This window comes from Chinchilla lanigera, unplaced genomic scaffold (genome assembly GCF_000276665.1).
Source record: "Chinchilla lanigera isolate Chin_1 unplaced genomic scaffold, ChiLan1.0 scaffold00011, whole genome shotgun sequence".
Taxonomy (NCBI): domain Eukaryota; kingdom Metazoa; phylum Chordata; class Mammalia; order Rodentia; family Chinchillidae; genus Chinchilla; species Chinchilla lanigera.
This window is the reverse complement of record NW_004955412.1, coordinates 25229422-25242143: the sequence shown is the minus strand read 5'-3', so window position 1 is coordinate 25242143 and position 12722 is coordinate 25229422. Positions and strand designations below refer to the sequence as shown.

The window sequence follows — 12722 nt, the reverse complement described above, 5'->3', positions numbered from 1 at the left end:
TTTTCCAGCATTGGTTTCAGATGCGAGCATTGGTGTGAGCTGATGGCAGACCGTCTTATCCTGCACCCCCTTGTGGTTCATGGCACGTGCATGGCCCAGACTTGGGTTGCATTGGTGTGACAATCTTGGTCTGGTGGTCCTATATCCCCAAGCAGTTCAGGGTACAGGCAAAACCCAGACATGAACTACAGGGTTGACAGTTTGTGAACCACCTGATTCTGTGTCTCCAGTCAGTTCAAGACACATACAGGAACCAGATGAGGGCCTGACCGACAGCAATCACAGACTGCCTGTGCCTGTGACCGCCCCCCCACCCATGGGGTCTGGGAACAAGTAAAGCACAGACTCAAACCCTGTGTTCATATTTTATCTCTTCATAATTATTCCTATTTAATAATGAAATTAGGTAGGATTTAATGTGCTTTTTCTTATTGTCATTATGGACTTTTTTCCCTTTGGTAAAAGTAAAAATTTTTTCAAATGACCAAGTAAATGTTAGGATGATATTGTGCCATTCCACAGGATGTGTTTCTTTTTTTCCTCTTATTTTATTGTATTGGAAACAAATGAGATGTGTTGACTCTACTCTTGTCTTTCCATTCTCCACTGGGCAGGAAATGTCTCCTCCCAATGCCAGTGTTTCACACATACAGGTTCACAAAGACTGTCTAATACAACACATTTGGTGGTTGCAAATGCTATGCATTCATCTATTTTGTTATAATATTCATACATAATTTGTACAACAAACTACCTCATAGTAGGTAGCCAATATGTATGTATTACACTGATACTATACTAAAGCTCAGTAAGGTTAATGAGTTATTTAAAGGCTCACTGATCTCTAATGAAAAAGCATAGTATAAGCAAGTAGCTTTGTATGGAGGTGCTGAAACTGGACATTGGTGGTATGTGTGGTTGCAAGACAGGGTCAGAGTGCCTGAAGCAGTCAAGCTACTTCAATCTTGAGAAGGACATCCTGCTTGAACAATTTCAGTCATTAGTCGCTAGGCAACCTTGTGTCTCCTGATAATAACTTTGCAAAGGTATAAATACCTCCCCATGGCGATTGTTGATCTCTATTTTCCCATCTGGTAAGAGCCCCCCACCTGACCTCAGCTCTTGTCTCTTGTCTTTCTTTTCTAAATCCCCTTGCTATTTCTCCCCAGGACCGCTGATAGCTGCACAGGTCTCAACATAGTCTACTTAAGTCTCCTGGTGTTTCTGATGTGCTTTCCCCCTTTTATTAGTTGTATTTCATTAAAAATGAAAAAAAATATTTCTGTTTTTACAGGTGGCTGTGCCTTGTTTCTAAATGTTACATAAACTCCTTTTAAGGTACTTTTTTATTGTTGTTCTAGAAATCAATTTTATGTTTCCATTAGCTGGGAAAGATGAGGCCTGTTGAGATACGAGAGTTGGGAGATGATTGGTTCACGTAGGGACCTCAGTGTTAAATAAAAGTTGAAAGAAAAATTTGAAAGCTTTTCAGTATTTTAAATTTAAGAATGAGTATGAGAAAACATACAGGAACATGTCCTTAGTCCAGGACCCCTAAAGACACACAGCTTTTAAATAGTAGGTTGTGCTAAGGAATGACAATTGAGGGTGTAAAAGCTGCATGTTAATGTGAATTTGTATTTACTCTGCAGAGTACTGAGATACACTTCTCTACAATAAAGCTTTGAAGGATCTTGTAATCTACAATGGCCTTTGTTATTGTTGAAACATTGTGTCAGTTTAAGAAATCTAGAAGTTTCACTAAGTAACTCAGCAGTGCTACATCCTAGTGTGTAGAGGACATGCCCTTACCCCTCTAAGATGTTGTTCACTGTGTCAATTTAAAAAGTTTAAAAGTTTAATTAAGTGACTTAGCAGGGTACTAGAGTCTTCACTTTGCAAACATCCTGAGCCTGTGCACGATGAGGGTGTAGGGATGCTGTGAGTGCTACACCCACTGGAGTACAAATAGCCTGCATGCAATATAAGGGACAGAAAGAGGCTTGTCCCTCCCACACTTTTTGGCTCTTGCTGCTTTTACTGTTTTCTGCCATCTTGAACTGTTGCCCTGTGCTATGCTACTCTGCCTTGGAGCCGGTTAATTACGGACTGAAACCTCCACAAACTGTGAGCTAAATAAACCTTTCCCTCCTTAACTTTGGGTGTCTGTTTTTTGTCCCAACAATGAGAGAAAAGTGACCAACACAGACATATATTAATAATTTTGGAGGAATGAATATGAAAAGGCATGGCCACTTCTATAAGGAAATGGGGAAGAGAAAGAACAGCAAGCTCAGGAGAGAAATTGTGAGTGGTAACTGAAACACAAGGTAGGCATTTGGAGAGTAAAAAGATGAAAAATTAAAGCTTCTACAGTAGCTATGAGATTTCTTTCCAAGTCAAGGGACCTTATGAAAATGATGGGGGTCACAGGTTTGTCTGGGTAGGATGAGGCTTAAATTATTTTGCATTAAAAATTGCTACATCTCAAATGTGGAAGGATCGGTAAAGAAATACATGATTGCAATTTTGTAAGCTTCCACATGCTATTCCCATATTGACTTTTAGACATTAAAATATCATATTGCAGTTAGGAGAGCAATGATTATTTGAAAGAAATATTTTCTGAATAAATCAAATTATAACTTCATTTCTATAATACAATGTATTATTTTTCCTTTGAGAAAACAGGTAAAAAAGATGCTGATTCTAAAAAATCCTTAAACCTCAATTCTTAACCAAAGGACAGTTTGTTTTCTAAAAGAACTGTAATATGTACTGTTTTACCATTTTTCTAATCTTCACTTCATATTTAGCTATTCATCATCAAATTCATCATAAGTGCTTTATTATTTTGTTCATTTATTTTCAGAGGTTGAGCCTGTTTAAATCATTGGCCTGTGTTCTGAATTAAACACTCATATTGGATTCTCTAACTCCAGTATCTGTTTCCATGATTTTCAATCACAACAATTCTATTTATATAAAAGAGTTGATCTTTTGGTTTGATTTTAATATTTTTAACACACTGTTTCTTTTTGATAAAACAATTCACTTATTGAGTGAGAAACCCTTCTAAATAAGTAAATGATTTCTTTATTATTTATGATGCTTTGTGACATTTGGAGGCGTTCATTCACTCTGTCATGCATTTCGTTACTAATTGAAGTAGCCCAAAGAATAGGTTAAACCATATCACTTAACAAGCCTCGAAACACAAACAAAATGTTTCCATTTCCAGAAAAGATAAAATCTTTAAGACATTTTGTGGAGAAAAATAATTGTGTTGGCTTGGGGGATATTTTTGTAAGGGGGAACAGTATAATACAGGACACATATTTTATAAGATTTTTTTTATTATTGTCACACAGAGTGTTATACAAGAGAGGGCAGGAAATCTGTCCACCTACTATCGGCCAGAAATCCAGCTGATGGCCCGGATTCCATGGAAATGTCCTGCATGAGTCCAGCTGAAGACCTAGAGCTCATAACAATGCCTCCCATGAGTCCACCTGGAGGCCTAGAGCCCATAACAATATCCCATGCAGCCTGTTTCATGGATCTGCGCTGGGAAGGCCCAAAGGTCAGTGGTGAAATCTAGAAAGTCTGTGCCAACAGGAGGAAGGATCTGTGCTAGCCGGCTGAGGGATCTGCACTGGAGCCAGGAAGTGACGACCAAAGATCCCCCAATTGTTACCACAGTCATCCTCAGCAACAGTGAGGTCCTGAGCTCCACCGATGATCAAGACGGCTCAGTTCCCATCAGGAAAGCCAATGCAGAAAGCTTTTCCAGGACACTGGCAGTGCACCATCTTCCCCTCCAGAGCCAGAAAGCAGTGCTCAAAGTGAATATATCACATTCTCAGTGACAACAAGGTCCCAAACTCCTTAGAGGATGAAAACAGCTGAGTTCATCAGGAAAGCCCTCATGACAAGCACCTCCAAAACAACCAACAGCTCCTTACAGCTTCTACCAGCTCCAAACAGCCTCTTTAGTTCCCCAAACCCTTTTTTCTTCTTCACCAGTTCTGCCTCTTATGCTGCTGGCAACAGTCCTCAGGTGGGCCTTCCACACCCAGCACCATGCTTACTAAGTTCAGCTGGGTGTTATAAGTTGACCACCAGTTGTCAATCCACTACAAAGCACAAACCATTACTTTTAATGAACTAATAGAAATTAGTAAAATAATTATCTTAGCTATCTTGTGTACATATATCCACATATATATTTTTTCTTTTACCTTCCATCTTTTCTCCTTTCCCTCTTCCCAGGTCTTTCCTTTTGAGTAGTTTCTTCCCCTTTCACAATATCTATTGTACATTTTGGATCTTATTTACTCATTCAATTTCTTATGCTAGGAAGACAATGCAATGTTTATACATGTGATTCTGATTTATTTATTTCACTTATGAGTATGCTCTGAAATTGCATCCATTTATGTATAAAAACCTCGAGTATATCCTTCTTTACAGCTGTGTAGTACTTCACTGTGTAAATATACTACATCTTTTTTATCCATTCTTCAGTTGATGGGCATTTGGATTTTTAAAATATAGCTGTTTTTAAAATATAGCTGTTTTTAAAATATAGCTATTACACTCTTGGTTTTTTTTAAAAATTTCTTTATATATATACTTAGAGGTGGAAGGCTGAATGGTGTAGTAATTCTACTTAATTTTTTTGAAGGAATTTCATATTTATCTTCTACAGTGTGTCTATCATTTTACTTGTCTTCTAACACTACACAGGCATTCAAATTCTTCATGTCCCTGATGCATATGCTACATTCCATTTTAAAAATCAGTCTTTCTTGGTTTAGGTAGCAACTCATTGCAATTCTAATTTGCATTGACCTGGTAATTAATAGTGTTGCTGTTTTCCATGTGTTTTGGGCATTTGTACATCTTTGTTAGAGAAACCCCGAGTGGAATCCTCTACCTATTTTTGAATTGAGTTTTTTGCTTTGTCTTTGAATTGGATTTTTTGTTCATTGATTTATTTTACAAGTTCTTTTATGTTCCAATTATTAATCTCATTTAATATATGTCACACATATCCTCCCATTTTATGTGTTGAATTTTCACTCTTAGTACTGTCTTTTGAAGAACAGCATTTAAATGTTTTCATTTGTCAGTATCTCTTTTGTAGCTTGTACCTCTGGTGCCCTGTCCAAAAATTTCTACTGCCTGCAGTGACATCCTCATTTGTCAAAGGCTTTGCTTCTTATAATGTGGTGCTCAGACCTGCAGATCCAGCAGTAAATGGGGACCCATCAGAAACCAGTTGTACTGTTTCCAGATCTGCTAAGCCACAGACTTACAGGTAAACTCCAGGCCTTGTGACTCCAGTTGACTCTGGTTCTTACCTATAATTGTAGGAACAACTGTGCTTCTGATCATCAGCCACCTTCCTATTGTTAATTTCTGTTCACCAAGTCAACTATCCCACAAATGTGAGTGATAGGCTACAGAAAAAGAACTGTTTGTAAGATACACTATTGCAACACAAATAGAAGCATTTGGCACTTTTCAGAAATGAATTCCACTAGTGAATATGAAATATTCACAGTCATGGATACAGAAGCCCAAATGGAAACTAAGTAAGAATTTCACAGGGAATTGCCACAGCAATAACAGCGTCTATAACAGTTGCTGTTCTAAATATTTCGTTTATTCAAAATCTCAAAGAACATCCTACAATCCCTCTATATATCGCAGAGGTTTTTTTTTTTTAACTAAACAATCATTTAAAATAGCAAAGATGAGCTCCTTGAATCCATGTGAAACAGATCACAAGTAATCTGGTCACCCTTTATACTCAATGCCATTTTTGAAATAAGGGAAACATTTCTATTTGTAGAGCAAGTGTGTACTCTACAAATCCTTCCAGTTACAAATCTTCTCTCCTTTGGATATGTATCCAGATATGAGATTGGAGGATCATACAGTAGCTCTATTTCAGCATTTTGAGGAACCTCTCTCTTCTTTCCCATAAAGACTGCATTAATGTAATTCTTAAAGGTTTGGGGTGCATAGTAAAAGGTCACTGGATTTGATCAGGGTCTGCTGTATGCATGTACGGCAACTTCTTCATGAATCTTATTCAAAGGAACAGTTAATCAGTATTTAACATTTTCTCTCTATATACCGCCTACAGCCTTACATGCTCAGCCTTTAGAATAGGTGAAGCCTATTTGTGCCTACATCTTGGCAACTTTCTTCAAATACTTTATTGATTAGATTCACTCCTCCCTTCATTCTCCCTAGGAAACAGCTGCCATTGCAATGTTAAAGCCAGACTGAAATCAGAGCCAGTTTGCTGTTTCTTAACAACTGCCACACAGGTTGTCAGGAGAGGCAAAACACACTCAAGTATTCATGGTGAGGTAGAGAAAGCATCCCATGGCTCTGTATCAGAAAGTAACAAAACACTACAGCAAAATACTCCATCATCACACTAGAACTGTTGTAAATTTCATGTGATCTTCAAGCCCAATCCTTCAATGACTACATTACTTTTTAAGTCTTTGTTTTTGTCTGAAACCACAGTATCTCCAAATAAATTCAAAACCTTCAGATAAGTGTCTAGAATGTCCTGAGCAGAGAGACATTTTTCAGGAGACTAGTTCTTCTGTGAGTGATGAATATCAATCACATGGACTTGAGCCATAAGACTTGCTTTGACAAGCCCCATGTGCTTTGAAGGTGATTGGTTCATGATAGCACTAAATTCACTGATGAATTTAAAAGATTTATGTAATACTGGGAGGTGAGTCACTAAGGGTATGACCTAGGGGGTATGTTTTTGTCCGCAGAGCCTTCATTTTTCTGCTTTCTGGCTACCATGGGATAAGCAGCTGGCTTCTAACATGACCCATTTTTGCTTTGGAGCAAGCCAGATTTGGACTAAACTCACTGGAAATTGTGACCAAATAAATCTCTCTTTATGAAGTTGCATCACTATTTTGTCCCAACATCAGAATGCATCCAAAACAAGCATAATAGTATCATCATCTTTGCTGTAGCATCCTCTTCCTTCTTAACCACCCCTCCTCTTTCCTCTTTTTCCTCCTCCTTGTTCTTAATCTCTAGAAATGTTGATGCCTCAGGTGCCATTTTGTAGACAATTCCTCTGGACAATTAGATTCATGTTCACTTCCTGGGTCATCATTCTTATGTTGGCTCAGTGAACCCTGTTTTCATGTTTGCTGTGTCTCAGTTTACTTTTTAGGTTGAAAATATATTTTAAATTATCAGACTGTACCCTCACAAACATGTTCACTTATTATGGGTCAATTTTTACATGTTTTAATTATTTATTTTAAAGAGAATAAAGAATAATAAAAAAACATTGGAAATGATGCATGATTTCAAAACACAAGCTGATATGAATTTGGAAAAAATGTTCAACATCATTAGTCATTTGAGAAATGCAAATTAAAACAACACTGAGATCCCATCTCACCCCAGAAAGAAGACTGTCATCAAGAAATCAACAAATAAAAAATGCTGGAGGGGTTGTGGGGGAAAAGGAACTCTTCTCCACTGTATGCATCAATTTTTAGAAGAAAAATATCTATTTCTTTATATAAAATCTAGTTCTTCCAAAGTATTAGAGTTTTAGTTTCTCTTTTCATTTTGTTGTTTGTTTGTTTTGCTTGCTGTGTGATTTTTTTTTCTTATTTTCCTGGTCTGAGGGGCTGGGGATAGGACACCAACACATGACTTTACAGGACTCCAAGTAATCTTTGAAAAAATACTTCACCAAAAAGATATACATAATATGGACTTTTACTCAAATGTTAATATCAAAATTGGTTAGGTGTGATATCATCTTTTGTGTCCCAGAGGAAAAAGAAGCAGTCAAGATGACTGACTGACAGTAACATGATAGACATTTCAGGCTTAGAATTTCAATTTTATATTTAGTAAAAGAACATTTTAAAAACATCATTTCCATGTTATAGAATACTCAACAATTTATTCTCCCTTCAGGTATATGGCTTTTAATATAACAGTCATTTCTGGTGTATGTCTCAGGCTAAAGCTATGGCCCAACTTCAGCTACTTTAAGATATCTTAGTTTCAGTCACATTTTTCTTTTCCACTGAATGAAAGATTGAATGCATAAATGACTGAATAAAATTGTGGCTACTCCACTAGTAAGGTATATTTTCTTGGGGGATTTAACTCAGTAGTAGAGGCTTTCATAGTATGTGTGAGGCTCCGCTTTAGGTCCTTATACCTTCAAAATGTATATACTTATTTTTTTCAGGATGTATTGCCCCTAATTTATTCCTCATATTCTTCTTAATGTGGAATAACTTTACACTTCAGTAGTATACTATACTTTCAGTTGAAGTTATACTCATGAAAACTGTAAAATTGTATCATATATATTAAATAAATGTGCAGTCATACCCTAAGTAACATTTTGGTCATTCTTTTAAGATGGTGATACACAGTGTTTTGTGGTTTTTGGGTTTTTTTTATTATGAGAAATCGAACTAAGGACCTTAGGCTTGCCAGGCAGGCACTTGTGTGGCTGAGTTATACCTGGGCCCTACACAGTATATTAACTATTAGTATTCTTTTTTTTTGGTATTGTTTTATTTTTATACAAGTAAGAGAACATTTTAACATTTTTATTAATATTTACTCATATTACATTAAAATAAAAAGAAATATGCTCATGTAAATGGATACATAAAAGAAATATGCAAATTTCATTTATATCTGAATCTTAGTATCCCTTGATGTGATCTTTAAAATCATATAATAGTTTTCAAAAATATATCATTTAATTTCCTCTGCACCGCAGCACTTTGAAATATTAGTCATATTTCCCACAACGCTGAAAGAACATAAAGCAACATTATTCAGAGTCTGGAACCAAACCCTATCATAAAACTCCAAGTCCAGTGGTCTCTCCATATCACATTTGCATTGAGAGAATGAAGGAAACCTCCAGGATTCTTCCACCCAAGTCATGTTTCTGTGTCACCTGCAGCCTTACTCATCTCCCAGATCAGCAGTATTAAAAGAGAAGCATCATCCCTCCTGCAGGATATGGCAATCCATTGTTATGTAAAGTACATTCTTTTATAAGTTTCACTACAAATTGTTTATGGAACCCTCAATATTTCTCTTGGGTCAGTTATAAATGGACATAAATAGGGCTTCAAAATAGGAAAGAAAGCTAAGACCTTTGTATGATGAATATTATACAGTTTTTTTTATTGTGCTTTAAAAATATCTACTCTTTTCCTTATGAAACTTTAACATCAGACTCATTTCCTGATATTTTACCTACATATATCTCCTAATGCTTATCCTTCTCCCATTACCCTGTGGACACAGCGCATTGTTTTCCATACCTCATAATTACCAAGATTGTTCTCCCTTTGAAACACGGCCCCAGCTTTTCCCTCTGTCTAGAATGTTCACATGTGACTGTATCCCCTAGGCAGTGAGACCTCAGCTTCCGGGTCATCTCTTCAGAAAAGTCCTCCATGAACACTAAATCCAAAGTAAGCACAGACTTATCCTCACTATCATCTGCTTAAGTTATGACTTTCTAAGGGACTTTTCTGGTACATATGTTTATTTTTTATTCACTCACTATCTCTTTTTTCCTCATACCCATCTGCACTTTATTTTCACATAAATCCTCTGAGAGTGCAGACATTTTTCTATCTTCAGCTTTGTGTTTTTGACATTTAAATAGATGTTGGACATTGTGATGACTAAATTATTTAATTTGCTGATTAAATAAACTACATTATTTGTACCAAGTAAATTTCTGAGACAAATGAGAATGAGCATTTCACATAAAAAGAGCTGCTAAGGAATTAACACTGTAAAGATATTTGCAAAAAGGACAAAAATACCTTTACTCAATCATCAATACATATCTCAAGTAAACATCTTACCAGTGAAGACCCAGAGTGTTCTCATACCCACACTACTGCCCTCAATTCCAATGACTTCAAAGGAGGTTCCCTTTTTCCTGGCCACTCTAAAGGATTATTTTCTTTCCTATCCTTAGAAACTGAGATCACAAAAAAATTAGTCTCCCTTACTGCATTTTCTTGAGACTACAGAGTAAGGACAAAAGATGAGTGAGAATAGCTTCCAGAGGAATGCAAGGGAAAAATCCCCAAAAGCATTCAGCAGAGGATTCTTAAGAGAATAAACAAATTAATAACTCTGAAACTACCAACATCAATATGTCCATGACAGTTTCAGTGGAATTTTCCATGTGTTGTAGACAAAAAGCTCATGGCTGCTCTGTGGACACATAGTTCAGAATTCTAGAATTTAGTTAGCATGCATAAAGCCCTGGGCAAAATCACCAGCACTAAAAAAATAGATGATAGATGACTGATGGATAGATGGATGATAGATGATAGATGAAAGATAGATAGATATATAGATGGATAAATAGATGAAAATCTGACGACCTTACCATTTCTGAATTTATTTACCACTTGAATTTTCTACTTAAACCTTACAATGTCTAGGACTGATATATAGCTTACCAGGGGAACAATCAGGTTCAACCTTCAGCACCACAGAAATGAACAGAAAAAAATATTTACTGAAAATAAAAAGGAAAAGATGATGTGATGAGCTATTCTGTCTCTGTCTGAAAGAATAATAATCTAACCCTCTCCCTTATATGTCCTTTACCTCAGAAGTGATATGTATAATTAAGTTAATGTTGTATAGTATTGTTTTTATTTTGATAACTTACTGTGTTCTCTGTAGGTCTGTGGATTTTTTTATTACTGTTGCTGCTGCTGCTATTGTTGCTATTTTGTAGTCAAACAAAAAAAAAAATCCCAAACCTTGTACATGTTAAGCAAACATTACTCCACTGAGTTACAGATTTCACCCATTCCACAAATTCACAAATAGCATTCTTGAACTAAAATTTGTGATCAGTAACACCAGACCTATTTAGGAGAGTATTCTTTTCTTCAAAGTCTTTCTCAGTGCAGCGTGGACATCTTTGTTTTTCAGACTGTAGATAAAAGGGTTCATCATTGGTCCCACAATGGTATAAAAAACTGTGGATACTTTATCTCGACCAACAGATCCAGAAGAAGGTTTAAGATACATGAATGCTGATGCCCCAAAGAAAAGAGAAACAGCAATGATGTGAGAGCTACAGGTACTGAAGGCTTTGGACCTGCCCCCTGTAGAATGGATGGAGATATTGGATAAGATCAAGGTATAAGAAATGACGATGGTGAGACTGGGCAATATTATATTGACACCCACCACAATGAAAACCACCATCTCATTGATGGAAGTACTTGTGCAAGAGAGCTGCAGGAGAGGAGGTATGTCACACATGTAATGATTGATGACATTGCTGTCACAGAATGTGAGTCTCAGCATACAAACTACATGGGCCATGGAACCCACGAAACCCATTGCATACACACCCACTGCCATCATGAGGCAGACCTGATGGGACATGATGACCTGGTAAAGCAGGGGCTTACAGATGGCCACGTATCTGTCATAGGCCATGGATGTCAAAATGTAGCACTCATCAATTACAAAGAAGGCAAAGAAAAAGAGCTGAGCCATGCACTCATCATAAGGGATGATGTTTTGATTTACAAAACTCATCAGCAGTCGAGGAGTTATGACAGAGGAGTAGCAGAGATCCACAAAGGAAAGGTGGAAGAGAAAGTAGTACATGGGAGTGTGCAGGGGAGGATTCAGACCAATCAGAACAATCAAGCCCAGGTTCCCCAGCGTGGATACCACATAGATTCCTAAGAAGAGGAAGAAGAGAGGCAGCTGGAGCTCTGGCTGTTGTGTTAAACCCAGCAGGACAAACTCAGTCACTGAAGAGCCATTGCCTGAGGCCATTCTTCCCTGAGACATTTCTGTGAGAATAAGAGAAATAGTAACATGTTCACATTAAAATGAAATATCAGGTTTATCTATCCAACCCCAGGATAAGGAGATTGAGATGCAGATTGGGAGGATGAACTCAAGCCTACCTTTCAAATGTCTTTGTTTTCACCATTTTAGAAGACCAGGGAAATGTATAAAGATGAATAATGAGAATGGCAGTGAAAGAAGTTTCTGGAAGAATAGATTTCAGGGGGCCAGAACCACATTTGGCCCTGCAGCATCTCTACTCCACTTCTGCCTTGAGAAGTCCCCCTCCTACCTCAGGATTCAGTGGTGATCTCAGCAGACAGGAGATGAGGCATTTCAAGGGCTCACTGAACCCCACAGATGAGATTTGCTAGAGCAGTAGCAGAAGAGATGCAATTTAATGCTCACCTTTTGGTATTATGGCTTCAAGACAAGACCTTGATAACTCTCCTCCTCTACTTCCAGAGAGATCCAATTTGTTCTGATAAAACTTATGAGTGTTGAGCCCAGTAAAGAAATTTTGTTTTCATTGTAATTGCTGTTGCCTGGGAAAAATTGTGGACTGGGAGAATCAGAACACAGCCCCCAAACCCCCATCCTCTGAGAAGCTACGAGTTACAGGTTGTGATTTCTGCTAGTAACTTTGCCCAGAGTGTCCTCTCTAGACCAGGAGGTGGTAAATATTATCCACTGATGCTGACAAAGAACCACCCAATAATATGACCTAAGGGGTTTGAGGAGTTCAGAATCCCAAGGGACCTGGTTAGAAGTTGGAAGACCTATTTCCTTCAATATTTCTCCAGAGATCCAGATAAATA

The 12722-nt window shown here is 37.3% G+C and overlaps 1 protein-coding gene across 2 annotated transcripts; it reads right to left on the bottom strand.

The window, feature by feature from the left end:
* Positions 1-1488: 1488 nt before the first annotated feature.
* Positions 1489-11904, bottom strand: LOC102006758 (olfactory receptor 147-like). Of its 2 annotated transcripts, XM_013510987.1 has the most exons (2): positions 10985-11889; positions 1489-1501 (listed from the first exon to the last, which is right to left on the bottom strand). In XM_013510987.1, exons 1-2 carry the CDS (start codon positions 11887-11889, stop codon positions 1489-1491), a joined length of 918 nt encoding a protein of 305 aa, XP_013366441.1. The 2 variants fall into 2 exon arrangements, with proteins under 2 accessions (XP_013366441.1, XP_005378474.1); XM_005378417.1 differs by lacking the exon at positions 1489-1501 and having other exon boundaries at positions 10963-11904.
* Between the last annotated feature and the right edge of the window lie 818 nt (positions 11905-12722).

Excerpts from the sequence above, each read along its gene's own strand:
- LOC102006758 (XM_005378417.1), bottom strand. The coding sequence starts at position 11,904 with ATGTCTCAGGGAAGAATGGCCTCAGGCAATGGCTCTTCAGTGACTGAG.